Here is a 27,500-nt window from a genome sequence, read left to right on the forward strand (position 1 = left end):
ATGAGAGAGATAGAGATAGAGAGAGAGAGAGAAAGAGAGAGAGAGAGAGAGAGAGAGAGAGAGATTATTATTTTAATTGGAAAGTGTGTGTGGCTAATGATGCATTTTCAGGGACAGTTGATAATGTGTCTCTGCATGTGGTTCACAATAATATTAATGTGTATATCCAAATTCAATCTTTTGACCATGATAATCTCAGACAGGCAGGCAGTTAGGCTGGTAGACACAGTTATACAAACACTCACGGACAAATTCTCATTCCTAATAGGGTCCCGGTATGTTCTCCAACTCTCTCCGCTCGTCAGTGGAGGATGCAGTTTGTCGGTGTTGTCAGGGGAGCGCCAGTAGCAGGGCAAAAGGTGGCCATGATTCTTTCCAACGGCTCCCTCAAGGCAGACCATTTCAGAACCAACAGTACCTAGGTATCTACCTCTGCCTGTCTCCTCCGCATCATTAACAATTGGGAGAGAGAGGGGTAGACGGGGGCAGGAGGTTTCATCAGTAAAGACGGGTTGAGATGCGTGGGGGGTTTCATCAGTAAAGGAGGGTTGAGATGCGTGGGGGTTTCATCAGTAAAGGAGGTTGAGATGCGTGGGGGTTTCATCAGTAAAGGAGGGTTGAGATGCGTGGGGGTTTCATCAGTAAAGGAGGGTTGAGATGCGTGGGGGTTTCATCAGTAAAGGAGGGTTGAGATGCGTGGGGGTTTCATCAGTAAAGGAGGGTTGAGATGCGTGGGGGGTTTCATCAGTAAAGGAGGGTTGAGATGCGTGGGGGGTTTCATCAGTAAAGGAGGGTTGAGATGCGTGGGGGGTTTCATCAGTAAAGGAGGGTTGAGATGCGTGGGGGGTTTCATCAGTAAAGGAGGGTTGAGGTGCATGGGGGGTTTCATCAGTAAAGGAGGGTTGAGATGCGTGGGGGTTTCATCAGTAAAGGAGGGTTGAGATGCGTGGGGGTTTCATCAGTAAAGAAGGGTTGAGATGCGTGGGGGTTTCATCAGTAAAGGAGGGTTGAGATGCGTGGGGGTTTCATCAGTAAAGGAGGGTTGAGATGCGTGGGGGGTTTCATCAGTAAAGGAGGGTTGAGATGCGTGGGGGGTTTCATCAGTAAAGGAGGGTTGAGATGCGTGGGTGACCAGCTGTGTCTCTGATTCTTTTACTGTTATTTTTCATTTAATTCCCTTTCTTCTTCTTTTTCTTCAATAACTCTTTGGCATTTAATGACTGTAGTGTTTGTGTCTAGTGTGTGGGCGGGCAGTAGGAGCTGTTCTTTTCTTAGATTCCTCTCTTTTTGTTTTGTTGTTTTTTCATGTTTTTCTCCTCTTAAGAAATCATGTAATATTTTTATTTATTTATTTTACCTTTATTTAACCAGGTAGGCAAGTTGAGAACAAGTTCTCATTTACAATTGCGACCTGGCCAAGATAAAGCAAAGCAGTTCGACAGATACAACGACACAGAGTTACACATGGAGTAAAACAAACATACAGTCAATAATACAGTATAAACAAGTCTATATACAATGTGAGCAAATGAGGTGAGAAGGGAGGTAAAGGCAAAAAAGGCCATGGTGGCAAAGTAAATACAATATAGCAAGTAAAACACTGGAATGGTAGTTTTGCAATGGAAGAATGTGCAAAGTAGAAATAAAAATAATGGGGTGCAAAGGAGCAAAATAAATAAATAAATTAAATACAGTTGGGAAAGAGGTAGTTGTTTGGGCTAAATTATAGGTGGGCTATGTACAGGTGCAGTAATCTGTGAGCTGCTCTGACAGTTGGTGCTTAAAGCTAGTGAGGGAGATAAGTGTTTCCAGTTTCAGAGATTTTTGTAGTTCGTTCCAGTCATTGGCAGCAGAGAACTGGAAGGAGAGGCGGCCAAAGAAAGAATTGGTTTTGGGGGTGACTAGAGAGATATACCTGCTGGAGCGTGTGCTACAGGTGGGAGATGCTATGGTGACCAGAGAGCTGAGATAAGGGGGGACTTTACCTAGCAGGGTCTTGTAGATGACATGGAGCCAGTGGGTTTGGCGACGAGTATGAAGCGAGGGCCAGCCAACGAGAGCGTACAGGTCGCAATGGTGGGTAGTATATGGGGCTTTGGTGACAAAACGGATTGCACTGTGATAGACTGCATCCACTTTGTTGAGTAGGGTATTGGAGGCTATTTTGTAAATGACATCGCCAATGTCGAGGATTGGTAGGATGGTCAGTTTTACAAGGGTATGTTTGGCAGCATGAGTGAAGGATGCTTTGTTGCGAAATAGGAAGCCAATTCTAGATTTAACTTTGGATTGGAGATGTTTGATATGGGTCTGGAAGGAGAGTTTACAGTCTAACCAGACACCTAAGTATTTGTAGTTGTCCACGTATTCTAAGTCAGAGCCGTCCAGAGTAGTGATGTTGGACAGGCGGGTAGGTGCAGGTAGCGATCGGTTGAAGAGCATGCATTTAGTTTTACTTGTATTTAAGAGCAGTTGGAGGTCACGGAAGGAGAGTTGTATGGCATTGAAGCTTGCCTGGAGGGTTGTTAACACAGTGTCCAAAGAAGGGCCGGAAGTATACAGAATGGTGTCGTCTGCGTAGAGGTGGATCAGAGACTCACCAGCAGCAAGAGCGACCTCATTGATGTATACAGAGAAGAGAGTCGGTCCAAGAATTGAACCCTGTGGCACCCCCATAGAGACTGCCAGAGGTCCGGACAGCAGACCCTCCGATTTGACACACTGAACTCTATCAGAGAAGTAGTTGGTGAACCAGGCGAGGCAATCATTTGAGAAACCAAGGCTGTCGAGTCTGCCGATGAGGATGTGGTGATTGACAGAGTCGAAAGCCTTGGCCAGATCAATGAATACGGCTGCACAGTAATGTTTCTTATCGATGGCGGTTAAGATATCGTTTAGGACCTTGAGCGTGGCTGAGGTGCACCCATGACCAGCTCTGAAACCAGATTGCATAGCAGAGAAGGTATGGTGAGATTCGAAATGGTCGGTAATCTGTTTGTTGACTTGGCTTTCGAAGACCTTAGAAAGGCAGGGTAGGATAGATATAGGTCTGTAGCAGTTTGGGTCAAGAGTGTCCCCCCCTTTGAAGAGGGGGATGACCGCAGCTGCTTTCCAATCTTTCGGAATCTCAGACGACACGAAAGAGAGGTTGAACAGGCTAGTAATAGGGGTGGCAACAATTTCGGCAGATCATTTTAGAAAGAAAGGGTCCAGATTGTCTAGCCCGGCTGATTTGTAGGGGTCCAGATTTTGCAGCTCTTTCAGAACATCAGCTGAACGGATTTGGGAGAAGGAGAAATGGGGAAGGCTTGGGCGAGTTGCTGTTGGGGGTGCAGTGCTGTTGACCGGGGTAGGAGTAGCCAGGTGGAAAGCATGGCCAGCTGTAGAAAAATGCTTATTGAAATTCTCAATTATGGTGGATTTATCAGTGGTGACAGTGTTTCCTATCTTCAGTGCAGTGGGAAGCTGGGAGGAGGTGTTCTTATTCTCCATGGACTTTACAGTAAGCCCAGAACTTTTTTGAGTTAGTGTTGCAGGAAGCAAATTTCTGCTTGAAAAAGCTAGCCTTGGCTTTTCTAACTGCCTGTGTATAATGGTTTCTAGCTTCCCTGAACAGCTGCATATCACGGGGGCTGTTCGATGCTAATGCAGAACGCCATAGGATGTTTTTGTGTTGGTTAAGGGCAGTCAGGTCTGGGGAGAACCAAGGGCTATATCTGTTCCTGGTTCTAAATTTCTTGAATGGGGCATGTTTATTTAAGATGGTTAGGAAGGCATTTAAAAAAAATATCCAGGCATCCTCTACTGACGGGATGAGATCAATATCCTTCCAGGATACCCCGGCCAGGTCGATTAGAAAGGCCTGCTCGCTGAAGTGTTTCAGGGAGCGTTTTACAGTGATGAGTGGAGGTCGTTTGACCGCTGACCCATTACGGATGCAGGCAATGAGGCAGTGATCGCTGAGATCTTGGTTGAAGACAGCAGAGGTGTATTCAGAGGGGAAGTTGGTTAGGATTATATCTATGAGGGTGCCCGTGTTTAAGGCTTTGGGGAGGTACCTGGTAGGTTCATTGATAATTTGTGTGAGATTGAGGGCATCAAGTTTAGATTGTAGGATGGCTGGGGTGTTAAGCATGTTCCAGTTTAGGTCGCCTAGCAGCACGAGCTCTGAAGATAGATGGGGGGCAATCAGTTCACATATGGTGTCCAGAGCACAGCTGGGGGCAGAGGGTGGTCTATAGCAGGCGGCAACGGTGAGATACTTGTTTTTAGAGAGGTGGATTTTTAAAAGTAGAAGTTCAAATTGTTTGGGTACAGACCTGGATAGTAGGACAGAACTCTGCAGGCTATCTTTGCAGTAGATTGCAACACCGCCATTAGTGAGGAGAGAAGACTGAACCTGGGGAAAGTGAATGTTCTGAACTCATTAATATTTCTTTAGTATCTACTTGGATCATTAGATGTCACAAACAGTGGGCTGTTCTTGTCACAACCTCTCCTCTCACTCTCTCATTTCCTCTCTCCCTTTCTCTCCTCTCATCTCGTGATGTGTATATTCCTCTCCTCTCACTCTCTCATTTCCTCTCTCTGTTTCTCTCCTCTCATCTCGTGATGTGTATATTCCTCTCCTCTCACTCTCTCATTTCCTCTCTCTGTTTCTCTCATCTCGTGATGTGTATATTCCTCTCCTCTCTCCATCCCCCTCTAATAGTTGTCATCTGTCATATATCTAGCTCCCCAGTAGCTGGACTGGCAGACTCATTCTGTGACCTTTAACACCCACCATCATCATCTTCCTCAACCTCCCTCCATTAAATCTCTTCCCATGTCTCACCCTTTCTCTCTGTGTGTTTGGTCTGCGGCCCTGCCAACTACAGAGTGGTTCTTGTGACAGCTGTGAGGTGGTGACATCTTCAGACTAAAGGGAGATGTCTGAAGAGACAGACAATCACATTCAAATACAGACAAATCCTTCACAGACCGATTCCTGTGTGAGTGAGTGACGACATTCTGTGACCAATGTGTTAAATTTAGGCACACAGAAACAACTGGGTTCAATCCAGTTTTTAATGTTGTTTTTTGCCCCTTGTGGCCGGTTTTGATGCTGTCTCCCAGCTTCTGGAGGACCTGCACAAATGTGGAATTTTGCTTGGAAGTGATTCCTCACACACACACACACACACACACACACACACACACACACACACACACACACACACACACACACACACACACACACACACACACACACACACACACAAAAGCACCCACTCTAGTTTCTCTCCCTCCACTTTCAGCCTAAAAGGCCTTCTAAAATCACAGGGCAATTTTCTCCCACTATTGGAAATTGACACTAAAGAACAACACTAAAACCTTCTCTGGTTGCCTTCTGAGAGTGTTGCTCTCACATGTTCCAGGCAAGTTCTTTGTGTGTGTGTGTGTGTGTGCGTACATACAGTGTGTGTGTGAGGGAAGATTTCAATTTATCAGACATATGGATTGGGAGCATAACCCATTAGGGCTTCCACCCTCGAAGCCAGCACCATCAATAGACGAGGGATGTTGACCAAATTAGCCACATTTACATGTCCTTAAAAACAGCCTAACTAATTACAAACAACTATTCCTTGTGTTTGGGTGTGTAGAATATGCAAAACTTTAAAGCCTATTGCTTTATTGGTTTTTACTTTTCTAAAACAATAATTGTCCACCTCATGGTTCAGCAGTCAGAGCACTAAATGCATCAGGGCATTGGATGCATAGACCTATAGGTGTAGGTGTCCACTGTATGATATTAATATTAATATATACACTACCGTTCAAAAGTTTTGGTCACTTAGAAATGTCCTTGTTTTTGAAATTAAAGCAATTATTTTGTCCATTTAAAATAACATCAAATTGATCAGAAATATAGTGTAGACTTTGTTAATGTTGTAAATGACTATTGTAGCTGGAAACGGCTGATTTTTAATGGAATATCTACATTGGCGTACAGAAACCCATTATCAGCAACCATCACTCCTGTGTTCCAATGCCACGTTGTGTTAGCTAATCCAAGTTTATAATTTTAAAAGGCTAATTTATCATTAGAAAACCCTTTTGCAATTGTGTTAGCACAGCTAATAACTGTTGTCCTGATTAAAGAAGCAATAAAATTGGACTTCTTTAGACTAGTTGAGTATCTGGACCATCAGCATTTGTGGGTTCGATTACAGGCTCAAAATTACTTCTGAAACTTGTCAGTCTATTCTTGTTCTGAGAAATGAAGGTTATTCCATGCGAGAAATTGCCAAGAAGCTGAAGATCTCGTATAACAACAGCGCAAACTGGATCTAACCAGATTTTTAAATGTATTTTACCTTTATTTAACTAGGCAAGTCAGTTAAGAACAAATTCTTATTTTCAATGATGGCCTAGGAACAGTGGGTTAAATGCCTTGTTCAGGGGTAGAACGACAGATTTTTACCTTGTCAGGTTGGGGATTTGATCTTGCAACCTTTCGGTTATTAGTCCCAACGCTCTAACCACTAGGCTACATGCCTCCCCATAGAAAGAGGAGTGGGAGGCCCCGGTGCACAACTGAGCAAGAGGACAAGTACATTACATTTACATTTAAGTAATTTAGCAGACGCTCTTATCCAGAGCGACTTACAAATTGGTGCGTTCACCTTAAGACATCCAGTGGAACAGCCACTTTACAATAGTGCATCTAAATCTTTTAAGGGGGGTGAGAAGGATTACTTTATCCTATCCTAGGTATTCCTTAAAGAGGTGGGGTTTCAGGTGTCTCCGGAAGGTGGTGATTGACTCCGCTGTCCTGGCATCGTGAGGGAGTTTGTTCCACCATTGGGGGGCCAGAGCAGCGAACAGTTTTGACTGGGCTGCGCGGGAACTGTACTTCCTCAGTGGTAGGGAGGCGAGCAGGCCAGAGGTGGATGAACGCAGTGCCCTTGTTTGGGTGTAGGACCTGATCAGAGCCTGGAGGTACTGAGGTGCCGTTCCCCTCACAGCTCCGTAGGCAAGCACCATGGTCTTGTAGCGGATGCGAGCTTCAACTGGAAGCCAGTGGAGAGAGCGGAGGAGCGGGGTGACGTGAGAGAACTTGGGAAGGTTGAACACCAGACGGGCTGCGGCGTTCTGGATGAGTTGTAGGGGTTTAATGGCACAGGCAGGGAGCCCAGCCAACAGCGAGTTGCAGTAATCCAGACGGGAGATGACAAGTGCCTGGATTAGGACCTGCGCCGCTTCCTGTGTGAGGCAGGGTCGTACTCTGCGGATGTTGTAGAGCATGAACCTACAGGAACGGGCCACCGCCTTGATGTTAGTTGAGAACGACAGGGTGTTGTCCAGGATCACGCCAAGGTTCTTAGCGCTCTGGGAGGAGGACACAATGGAGTTGTCAACCGTGATGGCGAGATCATGGAACGGGCAGTCCTTCCCGGGAGGAAGAGCAGCTCCGTCTTGCCGAGGTTCAGCTTGAGGTGGTGATCCGTCATCCACACTGATATGTCTGCCAGACATGCAGAGATGCGATTCGCCACCTGGTCATCAGAAGGGGGAAAGGAGAAGTTTAATTGTGTGTCGTCTGCATAGCAATGATAGGAGAGACCATGTGAGGTTATGACAGAGCCAAGTGACTTGGTGTATAGCGAGAATAGGAGAGGGCCTAGAACAGAGCCCTGGGGACGCCAGTGGTGAGAGCGCGTGGTGAGGAGACAGATTCTCGCCACGCCACCTGGTAGGAGCGACCTGTCAGGTAGGACGCAATCAAGCGTGGGCCGCGCCGGAGATGCCCAACTCGGAGAGGGTGGAGAGGAGGATCTGATGGTTCACAGTATCGAAGGCAGCCGATAGGTCTAGAAGGATGAGAGCAGAGGAGAGAGAGTTAGCTTTAGCAGTGCGGAGCGCCTCCGTAATACAGAGAAGAGCAGTCTCAGTTGAATGACTAGTCTTGAAACCTGACTGATTTGGATCAAGAAGGTCATTCTGAGAGAGATAGCGGGAGAGCTGGCCAAGGACGGCACGTTCAAGAGTTTTGGAGAGAAAAGAAAGAACGGATACTGGTCTTTAGTTGTTGACATCGGAGGGATCGAGTGTAGGTTTTTTCAGAAGGGGTGCAACTCTCGCTCTCTTGAAGACGGAAGGGACGTAGCCAGCGGTCAGGGATGAGTTGATGAGCGAGGTGAGGTAAGGGAGAAGGTCTCCGGAAATTGTCTGGAGAAGAGAGGAGGGGATAGGGTCAAGCGGGCAGGTTGTTGGGCGGCCGGCCGTCACAAGACACGAGATTTCATCTGGAGAGAGAGGGGAGAAAGAGGTCAGAGCACAGGGTAGGGCAGTGTGAGCAGAACCAGCGGTGTCGTTTGACTTAGCAAACGAGGATCGGATGTCGTCGACCTTCTTTTCAAAATGGTTGACGAAGTCATCTGCAGAGAGAGGAGGAGGGGGGGGAGGAGGATTCAGGAGGGAGGAGAAGGTGGCAAAGAGCTTCCTAGGGTTAGAGGCAGATGCTTGGAATTTAGAGTGGTAGAAAGTGGCTTTAGCAGCAGAGACAGAAGAGGAAAATGTAGAGAGGAGGGAGTGAAAGGATGCCAGGTCCGCAGGAGGCGAGTTTTCCTCCATTTCCGCTCGGCTGCCCGGAGCCCTGTTCTGTGAGCTCGCAATGAGTCGTCGAGCCACGGAGCGGGAGGGGAGGACCGAGCCGGCCTGGAGGATAGGGGACATAGAGAGTCAAAGGATGCAGAAAGGGAGGAGAGGAGGGTTGAGGAGGCAGAATCAGGAGATAGGTTGGAGAAGGTTTGAGCAGAGGGAAGAGATGATAGGATGGAAGAGGAGAGAGTAGCGGGGGAGAGAGAGCGAAGGTTGGGACGGCGCGATACCATCCGAGTAGGGGCAGTGTGGGAAGTGTTGGATGAGAGCGAGAGGGAAAAGGATACAAGGTAGTGGTCAGAGACTTGGAGGGAGTTGCAATGAGGTTAGTGGAAGAACAGCATCTAGTAAAGATGAGGTCGAGCGTATTGCCTGCCTTGTGAGTAGGGGGGAAGGTGAGAGGGTGAGGTCAAAGAGGAGCGGAGTGGAAAGAAGGAGGCAGAGAGGAATGAGTCAAAGGTAGACGTGGGGAGGTTAAAGTCGCCCAGAACTGTGAGAGGTGAGCCGTCCTCAGGAAAGGAGCTTATCAAGGCATCAAGCTCATTGATGAACTCTCCGAGGGAACCTGGAGGGCGATAAATGATAAGGATGTTAAGCTTGAAAGGGCTGGTAACTGTGACAGCATGGAATTCAAAGGAGGCGATAGACAGATGGGTAAGGGGAGAAAGAGAGAATGACCACTTGGGAGAGATGAGGATCCCGGTGCCACCACCCCGCTGACCAGAAGCTCTCGTGGTGTGCGAGAACACGTGGGCGGACGAAGAGAGAGCAGTAGGAGTAGCAGTGTTATCTGTGGTGATCCATGTTTCCGTCAGTGCCAAGAAGTCGAGGGACTGGAGGGAGGCATAGGCTGAGATGAACTCTGCCTTGTTGGCCGCAGATCGGCAGTTCCAGAGGCTACCGGAGACCTGGAACTCCACGTGGGTCGTGCGCGCTGGGACCACCAGATTAGGGTGGCCGCGGCCACGCGGTGTGGAGCGTTTGTATGGTCTGTGCAGAGAGGAGAGAACAGGGATAGACAGACACATAGTTGACAGGCTACAGAAGAGGCTACGCTAAGGCAAAGGAGATTGGAATGACAAGTGGACTACACGTCTCTAATGTTCAGAAAGTTAAGCTTACGTAGCAAGAATCTTATTGACTAAAATTATTAAAATGATACAGTACTGCTGAAATAGGCTAGCTGGCAGTGGCTGCGTTGTTGACTTTGTAGGCTAGCTGGCAGTGGCTGCGTTGTTGGCACTACACTAATCAAGTTGTTCCGTTGGTTACGTTGCGTTAAGAGAACGACAATAGCTGGCTAGCTAACCTAGAAAATCGCTCTAGACTACACAATTATCTTTGATACAAAGACGGCTATGTAGCTAGCTATGTAGCTAGCTACGATCAAACAAATCAAACCGTTGTACTGTAATGAAATGAAATGAAAATGTGATACTACCTGTGGAGCGAAGCGGAATGCGACCGGGTTGTTGAGTGAGGAAGTTCTATTCGGTAGACGTTGGCTAGCTGTTGGCTAGCTAGCAGTGTCTCCTACGTTAAGGACGACAAATAGCTGGCTAGCTAACCTCGGTAAATTAAGATAATCACTCTAAGACTACACACTCTAAACTACACAATTATCTTGGATACGAAGACAGCAAAGACAACTATGTAGCTAGCTAACACTACACTAATCAAGTCGTTCAGTTGAGTGTAATAGTTTTTACAGTGCTGCTATTCGGAAGACGGTGGACGTTTGCTAGCTGGCTAGCTGGCTAGCTGCTGGGCAGATAGCAGTGTGGACTACGTTAGGACGACGAAATACGATAATTACGCAATTATCTTTGATACAAAGACGGCTATGTAGCTAGCTAAGAAGAAATTGCTAAGATTAGACAAATCAAACCGTTGTACTATAATGAAATGTAATGAAAAGTTATACTACCTGCGGACCGAAGCGCTCGGATGCGACCGCTCGCTCCAACCCGGAAGTCACACATTAGAGTGTCTAGTTTGAGAAACAGACGCCTCACAAGTCCTCAAGTGGCAGCTTCATTAAATAGTACCTGCAAAACACCAGTCTCAATGTCAACAGTGAAGAGGCGACAGATAGTTCCTCTGTCCAGTGTCTGTGTTCTTTTGACCATCTTAATCTTTTATTTTTATTGGCCAGTCTGAGATGTGGCTTTTTCTTTGCAACTCTGCCTAGAAGCCCAGCATCACGGAGTTGCCTCAGAGATAGAGATATGCTTTAAGTCACCGACATTAAGGTATTTATTCTTGTCAGTTAGCATACTGCATCTGCTATACAGATATTGGCATACAGAAGGAGGCTAATTTGTTAATTTTCAGAATATTTTGTATAAAGATCAGCATTATATTGTTATATTATAGTAATAACTCTGGTAGGCCTGAACGTTCTTCCTCTCCTCAAGTTCAACTGTCGGTCAGTGGGGGAGATGGTGCGCACTGCCTTCATATCATAGACCTGCAGTATAGTAGGCTAATAGCCACACCACACCAAACCTTCTCAAAGGTTGCTTACCTCTATTAGGGTAATATCAAAAGTACAGGTGAACCATTGTTTATAGGGTAAATACGAACAGGATATTATATTGCGGCAAACACAACATTACAGTTGGAACATAATTTCTCCAAATAAAATAGCTCAACAGAATGAAACAAAACACTTGCGAATTGGTTTTAACCTTCACACATGTTTTGAAAAGGATATATTGCAGCAATTACCTAGAAAGGTGGGTGCTTATGTACCCAACAAATGACATCAATAGGCTAATGGTATTTATTTTACAACAGACCTACTTGTATCCTATCTTAAACTAAATACAGAGCGCACAATTAAAAAGGCAGATCAAACTTCATTTAGCCAGTGAAAATGTCTCAACAGAATGAAACAAAACATTGTTTGCATATTTATATTAATAAATAGGTATAGAATAATAACTATAATATACAGTATTAATAATGATAAAACTAATTATTATAAATACACACAAAAAACAAAACATATTTAAAGGTCCAAAATGGCATCCTACCTGAATAGCCAGTTGCACAGTAGACTGCATTTGGCTGCTTCAACATCCATCTCATCTTAGTTCACTACAATATTCAAACTTTTCCATACAGAGGACATTTCCCTTGTAGCTGGGCTCCAGACTAACATGTTACCACAGTGACACTGGTGACACTAAGTTTTTCAGTTGGTGGCACAAGCCCATGATTTGGTGGCACAATCAAAAACATTTAGAGCAATAGAAAAAAATTGCTGTAAAATTCACAGTGCTTTATTAAAAAGTGTGTTAGGCTACTGAGATGTTGAAGAAATACGTTGTTTCGTCATATTTTCATGTTCTGATTCAAAATATTTGAATGACCAACCTAACCCAGTGATTGTCATCCATTTTGAGCTGACAATTATGATATTGTTATATTTTACTGTTAAAACAGAGTTCAGAATTTTCTGATTGTATTTCTTTCAATAGAGATGAATTTGCATCTTAATATGCTCTAATATTATAGGCCAATTTATTGGGGCAAATTCACCACCTGAGTAAGTGTAAAAACAAAACCCAACTAAAAGATAATACCCACCGCTACTATTACAGTACATTTAATATAAAAACAACAACTACTAGGTCACTATCTCTACAGATAATACCCACCACTACTATTACAGTACATTTAATATAAAAACAACAACTACTAGGTCACTATCTCTACAGATAATACCCACCACTACTATTACAGTACATTTAATATAAAAACAACAACTACTAGGTCACTATCTCTACAGATAATACCCACCACTACTATTACAGTACATTTAATATAAAAACAACAACTACTAGGTCACTATCTACAGATAATACCCACCACTACTATTACAGTACATTTAATATAAAAACAACAACTACTAGGTCACTATCTCTACAGATAATACCCACCGCTACTATTACAGTACATTTAATATAAAAACAAAACCCAACTACTAGGTCACTATCTCTACAGATAATACCCACCACTACTATTACAGTACATTTAATATAAAAACAAAACAACAACTACTAGGTCACTATCTCTACAGATAATACCCACCACTACTATTACAGTACATTTAATATAAAAACAACAACTACTAGGTCACTATCTCTACAGATAATACCCACCGCTACTATTACAGTACATTTAATATAAAAACAACAACTGCTAGGTCACTATCTCTACAGATAATACCCACCACTACTATTACAGTACATTTAATATAAAAACAACAACTACTAGGTCACTATCTCTACAGATAATACCCACCGCTACTATTACAGTACATTTAATATAAAAACAACAACTGCTAGGTCACTATCTCTACAGATAATACCCACCACTACTATTACAGTACATTTAATGTAAAAACAAAACCCAACTGCTAGGTCACTATCTCTACAGATAATACCCACCACTACTATTACAGTACATTTAATATAAAAACAAAACCCAACTACTAGGTCACTATCTCTACAGATAATACCCACCACTACTATTACAGTACATTTAATATAAAAACAAAACAACTACTAGGTCACTATCTCTACAGATAATACCCACCGCTACTATTACAGTATATTTAATATAAAAACAACAACTGCTAGGTCACTATCTCTACAGATAATACCCACTGTTGCTATTACAGTACATTTAATATAAAAACAAAACCCAACTGCTAGGTCACTATCTCTACAGATAATACCCACCACTACTATTACAGTACATTTAATATAAAAACAAAACCCAACTACTAGGTCACTATCTCTACAGATAATACCCACCACTACTATTACAGTACATTTAATATAAAAACAAAACCCAACTACTAGGTCACTATCTCTACAGATAATACCCACCGCTACTATTACAGTACATTTAATATAAAAACAACAACTACTAGGTCACTATCTCTACAGATAATACCCACCACTACTATTACAGTACATTTAATATAAAAACAAAACCCAACTGCTAGGTCACTATCTCTACAGATAATACCCACCACTGCTATTACAGTACATTTAATATAAAAACAACAACTGCTAGGTCACTATCTCTACAGATAATACCCTCCACTGCTATTACAGTACATTTAATATAAAAACAAAACCCAACTGCTAGGTCACTATCTCTACAGATAATACCCACCGCTACTATTACAGTATATTTAATATAAAAACAACAACTGCTAGGTCACTATCTCTACAGATAATACCCACTGCTGCTATTACAGTACATTTAATATAAAAACAAAACCCAACTGCTAGGTCACTATCTCTACAGATAATACCCACCACTACTATTACAGTACATTTAATATAAAAACAACAACTACTAGGTCACTATCTCTACAGATAATACCCACCGCTACTATTACAGTACATTTAATGTAAAAACAACAACTACTAGGTCACTATCTCTACAGATAATACCCACCGCTACTATTACAGTACATTTAATATAAAAACAAAACCCAACTACTAGGTCACTATCTCTACAGATAATACCCACCACTACTATTACAGTACATTTAATATAAAAACAAAACCCAACTGCTAGGTCACTATCTCTACAGATAATACCCACCACTGCTATTACAGTACATTTAATGTAAAAACAAAACCCAACTACTAGGTCACTATCTCTACAGATAATACCCACCACTACTATTACAGTACATTTAATATAAAAACAAAACCCAACTGCTAGGTCACTATCTCTACAGATAATACCCACCGCTACTATTACAGTACATTTAATATAAAAACAAAACCCAACTGCTAGGTCACTATCTCTACAGATAATACCCTCCACTGCTATTACAGTACATTTAATATAAAAACAAAACCCAACTGCTAGGTCACTATCTCTACAGATAATACCCACCGCTACTATTACAGTACATTTAATATAAAAACAACAACTACTAGGTCACTATCTCTACAGATAATACCCACCGCTACTATTACAGTACATTTAATATAAAAACAAAACCCAACTGCTAGGTCACTATCTCTACAGATAATACCCACCGCTACTATTACAGTACATTTAATATAAAAACAACAACTACTAGGTCACTATCTCTACAGATAATACCTTCCACTACTATTACAGTACATTTAATATAAAAACAAAACCCAACTACTATGTCATTATCTCTACACATAATACCCACCACTAGTAACCATGTATTAATCTAACAGTACTGTTGTGTCTTTGGCATCATTAAACTGAAGACTGTTATTTTATCAAATCAATTCTCTGTAATTATATTTACGTGATTAAACTAATCACGTAAATGTAATTAACTAGGAAGTCGGAGCACCAAGGAAAATATTCAGATTAAAAGTTGTAATTTTCCTAATATAACTTTCAGATATTTTAATATCTGATCAATTAGTCTTCTAATTGATGAATTATTCTTTACCTCACGTTAGTCTCATTCCAAACGTCATAAATTGTTGGTTATCTGCACAAACCCAGTTTTCACTATGAATCATCCATACATCAATTGTCTCAATCATTTATTTATTAACTAACTAAATGATCACAGAAATGTATCCACAAACAAACAAAGTAGATATGGTTACAAGGAAATGATAGGGGATGTGCCCTAGTGGGCTAAACCGGTATGGCGGCTTGGTAGACAAAGGGACTGTGAAGGGCGCAAAAGACAAAAGACACTACACAGTTGATAACTATATTGATAGAAATACTAATCCTTTGCACATGAACGCTCACTCATTTGGGAATAATTGCAATCAATATATATATTTACGCTCAGTGTGTTGTCGTGATCTCTGTTGGAATCGTCCTTCTTTCTGTTGGAAGTTCATCCGCCAATCTTTCGTGGTGAGGATGGATACTTCAGCGTCCCATTCAGAAATGTTGTTATAGACTAGATGTTTCGGCGGTTGTCTGCCTTCGCATTCAATGGTATAGAATTCCTAGCAGCAGACTAGTAATTAGTATCAAAGATTTGCTCTTATTCTGTAGGTATCGATAGTCTCAGAGTTTCAACAACCATTACAACCTTAGCTTATACTCAGATTTATGGTCTCTACTCAACCCTTAGCCCTCTAGGTAATCAAGGTAAGCTTGGATCAAACCATAGCTCCCTCTGTGATAGAGGTACTGGTCTAAAGGGAAATTCCCAAGGAGGGGGTTATAGCCAGAACAGTAGAAAAGGGCTGTCCCATGACACCAGATCAATGTCTGTGCTCATGGGGCGGGCCTTTGACTTAGTTAAACTCCAAAGGAAATTGGGGTTTCCTAAACAGTTTATAATCACATCACATAATTTTACAAATAGTTTCATTTTTATTCATTCATTTTATACAACAATTAGATGCAAGCCTCACAACTGAGACTCTTGTATAAACAGAGTTATGGTAATGTGGCTGTATTGTCTCTCATGAGTTTCACAAACATTAAATGAAATGGACTGGTCGTAGCTGGATTCTCCCCCGACTGTGTACACATTCTCCAAAACATGGACATTGTTCAGTTCTCAAGTTCTATGATGGAGAAGAGGTTCCTTTGTTCTCCTTTGAAACCTTCTCTCTCTACAATCTGGCCATGAGAAGAGAGACTCCTCCTGCGATAACAGAGCCTGGTTGTATGGGGAAGAGAGAGAGGTGGTGCGAGAGAGAGGGGGATGGTGCAGAGAGAGGGGGATGGTACTCGCTATCCCCAAAGAGGGCCACGTCATGACAGTACATTTCATGTAAAAACAAAACCCAACTACTAGGTCACTATCTCTACAGATAATACCCACCGCTACTATTACAGTACATTTAATATAAAAACAAAACAACAACTACTAGGTCACTATCTCTACAGATAATACCCACCACTACTATTACAGTACATTTAATATAAAAACAAAACCCAACTACTAGGTCACTATCTCTACAGATAATACCCACCGCTACTATTACAGTACATTTAATATAAAAACAACAACTACTAGGTCACTATCTCTACAGATAATACCCACCACTACTATTACAGTACATTTAATATAAAAACACTCGCAATGGCCAATCCACATTTAGTGTGCTCCATATCTCACAGCCATATTGAATGTCTTGTTTGTAGAATAGTTTCATAGCAAATATCTTGTTTGTAAAATAGTTGCTTTTGCCCTCAAAGAAATAAAAAGTATATCCACAGAAAGCTGAGAACATCCTCTCTCCACCTTTGACAACAGGATAGCTGTGTTTTCCCACAATTGGATTTAGAAGTGTTATACAGAACACTTTTCTTTCTCCTGGAGCATTTTTCCCCTCTGAAAAGGAGAGAGAGAGAGAGAGAGCCTCGCTCAACATAGCAGCAGGCCCCAGTGAAACAGGGGCAGGTAGGCAGACACTTTCATTACAGGAATCATGAGGATAATGTCATTTACTGTTTCACCAAATCATAGTTTCACCCTCATAAAAACGAAGACGTTTTGAGTGAGGTAAATTAATGTGCAGCTCACACAGATGAGACCAATACATGTTTTAAGTCGCCCAGTGAGACTAAATGGTGGCAGTCTGGCGCCCCGCCATGTAGGCTTTTCACTACTCTCTAATTTTCATTTTACTTTGATGAAAAAGGGCTCCATCTTCACAATCAACAGTATCCTAGGCCAAGGCTCCTCTCTCACTCTCTCCTCAGCAGCAGACCAGCCCCGGATCGGCTTTTCATTTATTTTATCGGCCAAAAGCCGGAAATTACCTGCTAACGGAAACCCTGGTGTGTGTGTGTGTGTGTGTGCTGCAAGGTATGTTCTAACTCTTTATGTGTGTGCGTGCGTGTGTGTGTAGGTAAGCCAGTGTTCCTCCACATGGGTGAGGAGGTGGATGGGGTGGACATGAGGGCAGAGGTCGGCCTGCTGAGTCGCAACATCCTGGTGCGCGGCGAGATGGAACCTGGTTGCTACGGCAACGAGGCCTGCAAGTTCTTCGCCTTTGACACTTTTGGAGGACACGTGAAGGTCATTTAATTAACATGTCATTAATTGTTCAAATCTACCCCAATCTATCTATTTATCCCTCTATCTACACCTTTACTTTATTTATCCATCCACCCATTCTTCCTCTCTTCATCCTTCCAAGAACCCCTACATCTTCCCTTCATCCTTCCATAAACCCCTACATCTTCTCTTCATCCTTCCATAAACCCCTACATCTTCTCTTCATCCTTCCATAAACCCCTACATCTTCTCTTCATCCTTCCATAAACCCCTACATCTTCTCTTCATCCTTCCATAACCCCCTACATCTTCTCTTCATCCTTCCATAAACCCCTACATCCTCTCTTCATCCTTCCATAAACCCCTACACCCTCTCTTCATTCTTCCATAAACCCCTACATCTTCTCTTTGTCCTTCCATCTACTTTCATCTTTTATTTATCCTTCCACTGATCCAAACGTGTAGATATTGTGTGTAGGGCTGGACAATTCCTGTAACTTAACTTCCTTAACCTTTTACTGCAGTGGGCTAAATCAAGGTCACACAGAGTGTTTCTTGTTATTCTTAAACAATTCTACTTTGAAACAAAAGTATATACCTCACACACATGGTTATGGGATATCCATGTCAGATATACAGTTGCAATGTGTTAAATGTTGAGTTTGCATCCCAATATTACACTTTAAATGCATCCCAGAAGACTGAAATACAAACAAACAAACCATTTGACATAGAAACACCGGATTTTCGTCGGGTTTTTGAAATAATGTTTATTAATTATGAATAATATTCGTAACCTTCCACCCATGAGGCCTCAAGGTCATTGAAAGGGCTACAGTCTGTGAGGTTACCAGAGTTTTGCAGCCCTGATCATGTCTTTCTATTCTGTTTATTCAGTACCTTGAGGCCTTCACCAGAAGAAATGGGCTATTGTTTTGGGCTATACTGTCCAGTTAACATAAAGGTTACATTAAGAAACTGAGCTCATCTATTGTCCTTACAGGTTAGGGTAAGGGTAAGGTTTATAGAGTTGAGTTATAATCAGATGTTTAGTTAGAAAGTACAACCCTTCCGTCCCCGTCTAGCATGGCTAGACGCCCAGAGTCTGGGGAGCACAGTTAGGACAGAGAGGGCTGAGACTGTCACACACGCCAGCCAACTAGATTATTACAGTAATGATCTGGTTTGGGTCATGACTGTCATCAGATGACATATGGTGACGCAATCTGTCAATGACATCTGTAATATCATCGTTAAGACAGTGGTATGTCAGCTGTCATTAGGCCAGTGTGATTCTATGACAGGTAGACACACACACACACACACACACACACACACACACACACACACACACACACACACACACACACACACACACACACACACACACACACACACACACAGCACCATTACAGCTATGGATAATATCAATGCCAGATACCAACCCTGATTTAAGCAAGCAGGCAGGCTAAGGTTTGCACAAATAAACAATTGTCACTTTGCTGACAGGGAGTGTCACATTGGGAGAGTTTCTTGTATTATGTTGTTTGCCATTACTGTAATTAGGTTTGGCAGAACATTTCCAATGAGGGAGAGTTTCTTGTATTATGCTGTTTGCCATTACTGTAATTAGGTTTGGCAGAACATTTCCAATGAGGGAGAGTTTCTTGTATTATGCTGTTTGCCATTACTGTAATTAGGTTTGGCAGAACATTTCCAATGAGGGAGAGTTTCTTGTATTATGTTGTTTGCCATTACTGTAATTAGGTTTGGCAGAACATTTCCAATGAGGGAGAGTTTCTTGTATTATGCTGTTTGCCATTACTGTAATTAGGTTTGGCAGAACATTTCCAATGAGGGAGAGTTTCTTGTATTATGTTGTTTGCCATTACTGTAATTAGGTTTGGCAGAACATTTCCAATGAGGGAGAGTTTCTTGTATTATGTTGTTTGCCATTACTGTAATTAGGTTTGGCAGAACATTTCCAATGAGGGAGAGTTTCTTGTATTATGTTGTTTGCCATTACTGTAATTAGGTTTGGCAGAACATTTCCAATGAGGGAGAGTTTCTTGTATTATGCTGTTTGCCATTACTGTAATTAGGTTTGGCAGAACATTTCCAATGAGGGAGAGTTTCTTGTATTATGTTGTTTGCCATTACTGTAATTAGGTTCGGCAGAACATTTCCAACGAGGGAGAGTTTCTTGTATTATGCTGTTTGCCATTACTGTAATTAGGTTTGGCAGAACATTTCCAATGAGGGAGAGTTTCTTGTATTATGTTGTTTGCCATTACTGTAATTAGGTTTGGCAGAACATTTCCAATGAGGGAGAGTTTCTTGTATTATGTTGTTTGCCATTACTGTAATTAGGTTTGGCAGAACATTTCCAATGAGGAGAGTTTCTTGTATTATGTTGTTTGCCATTACTGTAATTAGGTTTGGCAGAACATTTCCAATGAGGGAGAGTTTCTTGTATTATGTTGTTTGCCATTACTGTAATTAGGTTTGGCAGAACATTTCCAATGAGGGAGAGTTTCTTGTATTATGCTGTTTGCCATTACTGTAATTAGGTTTGGCAGAACATTTCCAATGAGGGAGAGTTTCTTGTATTATGTTGTTTGCCATTACTGTAATTAGGTTCGGCAGAACATTTCCAATGAGGGAGAGTTTCTTGTATTATGTTGTTTGCCATTACTGTAATTAGGTTTGGCAGAACATTTCCAATGAGGGAAAGTTTCTTGGAAGCTCTTTTGATTGAGTTCCGTCTAAATTAAGGCAAATTTTATTTTTTTATACTCCTACTCAATCTCTCACACTTGCACTGTTTCTTTCACATTCAAATTCTCCTGTCTTACTCTCTGTCTTTCTCTCACTCTCTAGCGGTCTCACCATATCGGTCTCACTCTCTAGCGGTCTCACTCTCTAGCGGTCTCACTCTCTAGCGGTCTCACTCTCTAGCGGTCTCACTCTCTAGCGGTCTCACCATATCGGTCTCACTCTCTGGCGGTCTCACTCTCTAGCGGTATCACCCTCTAGCGGTATCACTCTCTAGCGTCTCACCATATCGGTCTCACCATATCGGTCACACTCTCTAACGGTCTCACTTTCTGGCAGTCTCACTCTGGCGGTCTCACTCTCTAGCGGTATCACTCTCTAGCAGTCTCACTCTCTAGCGGTCTCACTCTCTAGCGGTCTCACCATATCGGTCTCACTCTCTGGCGGTCTCACTCTCTAGCGGTATCACTCTCTAGCGGTATCACTCTCTAGCGGTATCACTCTCTAGCGGTATCACTCTCTAGCGTCTCACCATATCGGTCACACTCTCTAGCGGTCTCACCATATCGGTCTCACTCTCTAGCGGTATCACTCTCTAGCGGTATCACTCTCTAGCGGTATCACTCTCTAGCGGTATCACTCTCTAGCGTCTCACCATATCGGTCACACTCTCTAGCGGTCTCACCATATCGGTCTCACTCTCTAGCGGTATCACTCTCTAGCGGTATCACTCTCTAGCGTCTCACCATATCGGTCACACTCTCTAGCGGTCTCACCATATCGGTCTCACTCTCTGGCGGTCTCACTCTCTAGCGGTATCACTCTCTAGCGGTATCACTCTCTAGCGGTATCACTCTCTAGCGTCTCACCATATCGGTCACACTCTCTAGCGGTCTCACTCTCTAGCGGTCTCACTCTCTAGCGGTAGCGGTATCACTCTCTAGCGGTATCACTCTCTAGCGGTCTCACCATATCGGTCTCACTCTCTGGCGGTCTCACTCTCTGGCGGTCTCACTCTCTAGCGGTATCACTCTCTAGCGGTATCACTCTCTAGCGTCTCACCATATCGGTCTCACCATATCAGTCACACTCTAACGGTCACACTCTCTAGCGGTATCACTCTCTAGCGTCTCACCATATCGGTCTCACCATATCGGTCACACTCTAACGGTCACACTCTCTAACGGTCTCACTTTCTGGCAGTCTCACTCTCTGGCGGTCTCACTCTCTAGCGGTATCACTCTCTAGCAGTCTCACCATATCGGTCTCACCATATCGGTCACACTCTCCAGCAGTCTCTGTCTATAGCGGTATCACTCTTTAGCGGTATCACTCTTTAGCGGTATCACTCTCTAGCGTCTCACCATATCGGTCTCACCATATCGGTCACATTCTCTAGCGGTCTCACTCTCTGGCGGTCTCACTCTCTGGCGGTCTCACTCTAGTGGTCTCCCTCTCTAGCGGTCTCCCTCTCTAGCGGTCTCACTCTCTAGCGGTATCACTCTCTAGCGGTATCACTCTCTAGCGGTATCACTCTCTAGCGTCTCACCATATCGGTCACACTCTCTAGCGGTCTCACCATATCGGTCTCACTCTCTAGCGGTATCACTCTCTAGCGGTATCACTCTCTAGCGGTATCACTCTCTAGCGTCTCACCATATCGGTCTCACCATATCGGTCACATTCTCTAGCGGTCTCACCATATCGGTCTCACTCTCTAGCGGTATCACTCTCTAGCGGTATCACTCTCTAGCGGTATCACTCTCTAGCGGTATCACTCTCTAGCGTCTCACCATATCGGTCACACTCTCTAGCGGTCTCACCATATCGGTCTCACTCTCTGGCGGTCTCACTCTCTAGCGGTATCACTCTCTAGCGGTATCACTCTCTAGCGGTATCACTCTCTAGCGTCTCACCATATCGGTCACACTCTCTAGCGGTCTCACTCTCTAGCAGTATCACTCTCTAGCGGTATCACTCTCTAGCGTCTCACCATATCGGTCTCACCATATCGGTCACATTCTCTAGCGGTCTCACCATATCGGTCTCACTCTCTAGCGGTATCACTCTCTAGCGGTATCACTCTCTAGCGGTATCACTCTCTAGCGGTATCACTCTCTAGCGTCTCACCATATCGGTCACACTCTCTAGCGGTCTCACCATATCGGTCTCACTCTCTGGCGGTCTCACTCTCTAGCGGTATCACTCTCTAGCGGTATCACTCTCTAGCGGTATCACTCTCTAGCGGTCGGTCACTCTCTAGCGGTCTCACTCTCTAGCAGTATCACTCTCTAGCGGTATCACTCTCTAGCGTCTCACCATATCGGTCTCACCATATCGGTCACACTCTAACGGTCACACTCTCTAACGGTCTCACTTTCTGGCAGTCTCACTCTCTGGCGGTCTCACTCTCTAGCGGTATCACTCTCTAGCAGTCTCACCATATCGGTCTCACCATATCGGTCACACTCTCCAGCAGTCTCTGTCTATAGCGGTATCACTCTTTAACGGTATCACTCTTTAGCGGTATCACTCTCTAGCGTCTCACCATATCGGTCTCACCATATCGGTCACATTCTCTAGCGGTCTCACTCTCTGGCGGTCTCACTCTCTGGCGGTCTCACTCTAGTGGTCTCCCTCTCTAGCGGTCTCCCTCTCTAGCGGTCTCACTCTCTAGCGGTATCACTCTCTAGCGGTATCACTCTCTAGCGGTATCACTCTCTAGCGTCTCACCATATCGGTCACACTCTCTAGCGGTCTCACCATATCGGTCTCACTCTCTAGCGGTATCACTCTCTAGCGGTATCACTCTCTAGCGGTATCACTCTCTAGCGTCTCACCATATCGGTCTCACCATATCGGTCACATTCTCTAGCGGTCTCACCTCGGTCTCACTCTCTAGCGGTCACTCTCACGGTATCACTCTCTAGCGGTATCACTCTCTAGCGGTATCACTCTCTAGCGTCTCACCATATCGGTCACACTCTCTAGCGGTCTCACCATATCGGTCTCACTCTCTGGCGGTCTCACTCTCTAGCGGTATCACTCTCTAGCGGTATCACTCTCTAGCGGTATCACTCTCTAGCGTCTCACCATATCGGTCACACTCTCTAGCGGTCTCACTCTCTAGCAGTATCACTCTCTAGCGGTATCACTCTCTAGCGGTCTCACCATATCGGTCTCACTCTCTGGCGGTCTCACTCTCTGGCGGTCTCACTCTCTAGCGGTATCACTCTCTAGCGGTATCACTCTCTAGCGTCTCACCATATCGGTCTCACCATATCAGTCACACTCTAACGGTCACACTCTCTAGCGGTATCACTCTCTAGCGTCTCACCATATCGGTCTCACCATATCGGTCACACTCTAACGGTCTCACTCTCTAACGGTCTCACTTTCTGGCAGTCTCACTCTCTGGCGGTCTCACTCTCTAGCGGTATCACTCTCTAGCAGTCTCACCATATCGGTCTCACCATATCGGTCACACTCTCCAGCAGTCTCCGTCTATAGCGGTATCACTCTCTAGCGGTATCACTCTTTAGCGGTATCACTCTCTAGCGTCTCACCATATCGGTCTCACCATATCGGTCACATTCTCTTAGCGGTCTCACTCTCTGGCGGTCTCACTCTCTGGCGGTCTCACTCTAGTGGTCTCCCTCTCTAACGGTCTCCCTCTCTAGCGGTCTCACTCTCTAGCGGTGTCACCATATCGGTCTCACTCTCAAAACGGTCTCACTCTCTAACAGTCTCACTCTCTAGCGGTCTCACCATATCGGTCTCACTCTCTAGCGATCTCACTCGCTAGTGGCCTCACTCTCTAGCAGTCTCACTCTCTAGTGGTCTCACCATATCGGTCTCACTCTCTAGCGGTCTCACTCTCTAGCGGTCTCAATCTCAAGCGGTCTCACTCTCTAGCGGTATCACTCTCTAGCGGTCTCATTCTAGCGGTCTCACTCTCTAACGGTCTCACTCTCTAACGGTCTCACTCTCTAACGGTCTCACTCTCTAGCGGTCTCACTCTCTAGCGGTATCACTCTCTAGCGGTATCACTCTTTAGCGGTATCACTCTCTAGCGTCTCACCATATCGGTCTCACCATATCGGTCACACTCTCTAACGGTCACACTCTCTAACGGTCTCACTTTCTGGCAGTCTCACTCTCTGGCGGTCTCACTCTCTAGCGGTATCACTCTCTAGCGGTATCACTCTAGCGGTATCACTCTTTAGCGGTATCACTCTCTAGCGTCTCACCATATCGGTCTCACCATATCGGTCACACTCTCTAACGGTCACACTCTCTAATAGTCTCACTTTCTGGCAGTCTCACTCTCTGGCAGTCTCACTCTCTGGCGGTCTCACTCTCTAGCGGTATCACTCTCTAGCGGTATCACTCTCTAGCGGTATCACTCTCTAGCGGTATCACTCTAACGGTCTCACTCTCTGGCGGTCTCACTCCCTGGTGGTCTCATTCCCTGGTGGTCTCACTCCCTGGTGGTCTCACTCCCTGGTGGTCTCACTCTCTAACGGTCTCACTCTCTAACGGTCTCACTCTGGCGGTCTCACTCTCTGGCGGTCTCACTCTCTAGTGATCTCACTCTAACAATCTCACTCTAACGATCTCACTCTCTAGCGGTCTCACTTTCTAACTGTCTCACTCTCCCCCTCTCCCTCCCAGGTGGAGCGTGGCTTTAAGTCTGTGCATGTGTCCGGTGTAGAGCTGCAGCACATGGGTCAACAGTCTATGGGTCACTACCCTGTCCACTTCCATATGAACGGAGACGTGGACCAGAAGGGAGGCTACGATCCCCCCACCTCCGTCAGCGATCTGTCCATCCACCACACCTTCTCCCGCTGTGTCACTGTGCACGGCTCCAACGGCCTACTGGTGAGTTATATGCATGCACACACTTGGACATTTGGTTCCATACATTTCAGTGTATAAAAGTGCTGCTGGTCGGCCATTCAGTTGTCACGACGACACCCGCCTTCGCCCAGCCTCTTCACCGTGTGTGTGTGTGTGTGTGTGTGTGTGTGTGTGTGTGTGTGTGTGTGTGTGTGTGTGTGTGTGTGTGGTCTTCTGTTAGAGCAACTGTCTTACCCCAGCAGAACCCCAACTATAAGCTGTATACCAAACAAGTGGCAGGGTGACCGCTGTTTTTCGGATCCCAGGAGTCATTGAACTGAGCCAGTAGGGTTTCGCACATTCACAGAAAGATTTTCCAACCTCACTTGACAGGTTTCTTCCGTTCACGGAGGCACAGAAAAAGTACAGTCAAAACACATTCATTTTATTAGCGTTACTCTCTAAGGTCTGTAGTTGAGTTGTTGAGAGACGTTATAACGCTCCACATCTTGGGTTGAAAAATTCTGCTAACTTTCCCCAAATTCCCAGGTTTTTCAGAAATCCTGATTCCCGGGAATCTTTGAACCAGGACTTCTAGAAAACCTGGTAATTTTGGGAAAGTTGCTGGAATTTTGTAACCTTATCCAGGTTGAGCTACAAGGGTTTCAAGAAACTTACCTGTGGTGTCATTTCACTGTCTTTGCTAAAAATCCGAGCCACCTACGGAATTCTAATGATGATAATAACCATATTCATGATTATGCATGTTGCTAATTACTGTTGTGAACCCAGGGACATTATGATCTGTGGACGTTACAGGGTCACAGACAGAGCAAATAAATAGAATTACGCACAAAAGAAGATAATTGCTTCTAGCTAGAATTCTATGAGAACAGTCTGTCGGAGACTAAGGTGGGATTGTGTGTGTGTGTGCGGGCTCATGCAAGCTCATCTTCGCCCAACCTCGTGCACGTGCGTATGTGTTGGAGGCTTGTTAAAGGTGTCCTGTTGTGTTGCCACGGCAATCAGAGAATCTATCCGTTGCCATAACGAGGAGATGTGCTGTTGCTACCCAACATGGCGTATCTAAACCAAGGCTCCTGAAAATTGGGTACAAACTGGATAGAACACAACTGTGTCCTGTCACTCTTCAGGCGTTGGAAGGAAATTCTCTGAGATGTTATCTCTCTGCTTCGGCTTCGTCCCAATTAGTACCCTATTCGTCCCCTATAGTACCCTGGTTTAAAATAATGCACTAGATAGAGAATAGGGTCCCATTTGAGACTCAGGCCCTGGTCTCCTCAGGCCCAGGTCTCCTCAGGCCCAGGTCTCCTCAGGCTCTGGTCTCCTCAGGCCCTGGTTTCCTCTCCTTCATCATATGTCAGAATATCTTCATAGACACGAAGACTGGGGTTAGCACCACATGATTTAGCTCAGCAGGCTAATACAGTCTTGTGTTAGTAGAGGTAGTTTGGTGAACTGTTCTCAAATGAGGAGACTTCCCCGAACCAATCGCAAAGAAGAGGTGAGATAAGCCAGCTAGCTAGTGTGGCAGGCAGAGTAATATCTTTCTTTAAATGGTGGAGCTCAGTGGAATGATGTGTTTCACACCATCTGCTGAGATTGGGGTTTTAGCCCAGTGCAGATGACAGAGAAGAGACATAGAAGGAAAACCACTTCCTTCAGACATGCATCTGTGCCATTCAAAATAAATGTGTGCATGGTTTGTCAGGGTTGGGGTTATCCCAGTCAATTCAGAAAGTAGGACTAAACCAAATTCCAATTCCAAATGTTCCTCATTGAAAAGCATTGAAGGTATTGGAATTGGAAATTCAGCGTACTCCTTGAATTGACTGGAATTTAAATGGAATTGACCCCAACCCTGGTGTCTCTCTCTCTCTCTCCCCCCTCACTCTCTCTCGCCCCCCTCTCTCTCTCTCCCTCCCCCACTCTCTCTCTCTCTCTCTCTCTCTCTCTCTCTCTCTCTCTCTCTCTCCCTCCCCCTCTCTCTCTCCCACCCTCTCTCTCTCCCCTCCTCTCCCCCCCCCTCTCTCTCTCTCTCTCTCTCTCTCTCTCCCCCTCACTCTCTCTCGCCCCCTCTCTCTCCCCCGACTCACTCTCTCTCTCCCTCACTCACTCTCTCTCTCTCTCTCTCCCTCCCTCTCTCTCCCACCCTCCCTCTCTCTCTCCCCTCCTCCCCCTCTCTCTCCCCCTCTCTCTCCCTCCCCCT

The 27,500-nt window shown here is 44.5% G+C and overlaps 1 protein-coding gene across 1 annotated transcript in view; it reads left to right on the forward strand.

Moving 5' to 3' along the window:
* Nucleotides 1-139: 139 nt before the first annotated feature.
* Nucleotides 140-27,500, forward strand: part of cemip (cell migration inducing hyaluronidase 1) — a 99,925-nt gene continuing 72,564 nt past the window's right edge. Inside the window, exons 1-3 of the mRNA XM_065012222.1 lie at nucleotides 140-422; nucleotides 17,505-17,674; nucleotides 25,103-25,312. Coding sequence (XP_064868294.1) covers nucleotides 278-422; nucleotides 17,505-17,674; nucleotides 25,103-25,312 — 525 coding nt within the window. The 5' untranslated portion in view covers nucleotides 140-277. The remainder of the gene's footprint in view (nucleotides 423-17,504; nucleotides 17,675-25,102; nucleotides 25,313-27,500) is intronic.

Source organism: Oncorhynchus nerka, linkage group LG27 (assembly GCF_034236695.1).
Source record: "Oncorhynchus nerka isolate Pitt River linkage group LG27, Oner_Uvic_2.0, whole genome shotgun sequence".
Lineage (NCBI taxonomy): Eukaryota > Metazoa > Chordata > Actinopteri > Salmoniformes > Salmonidae > Oncorhynchus > Oncorhynchus nerka.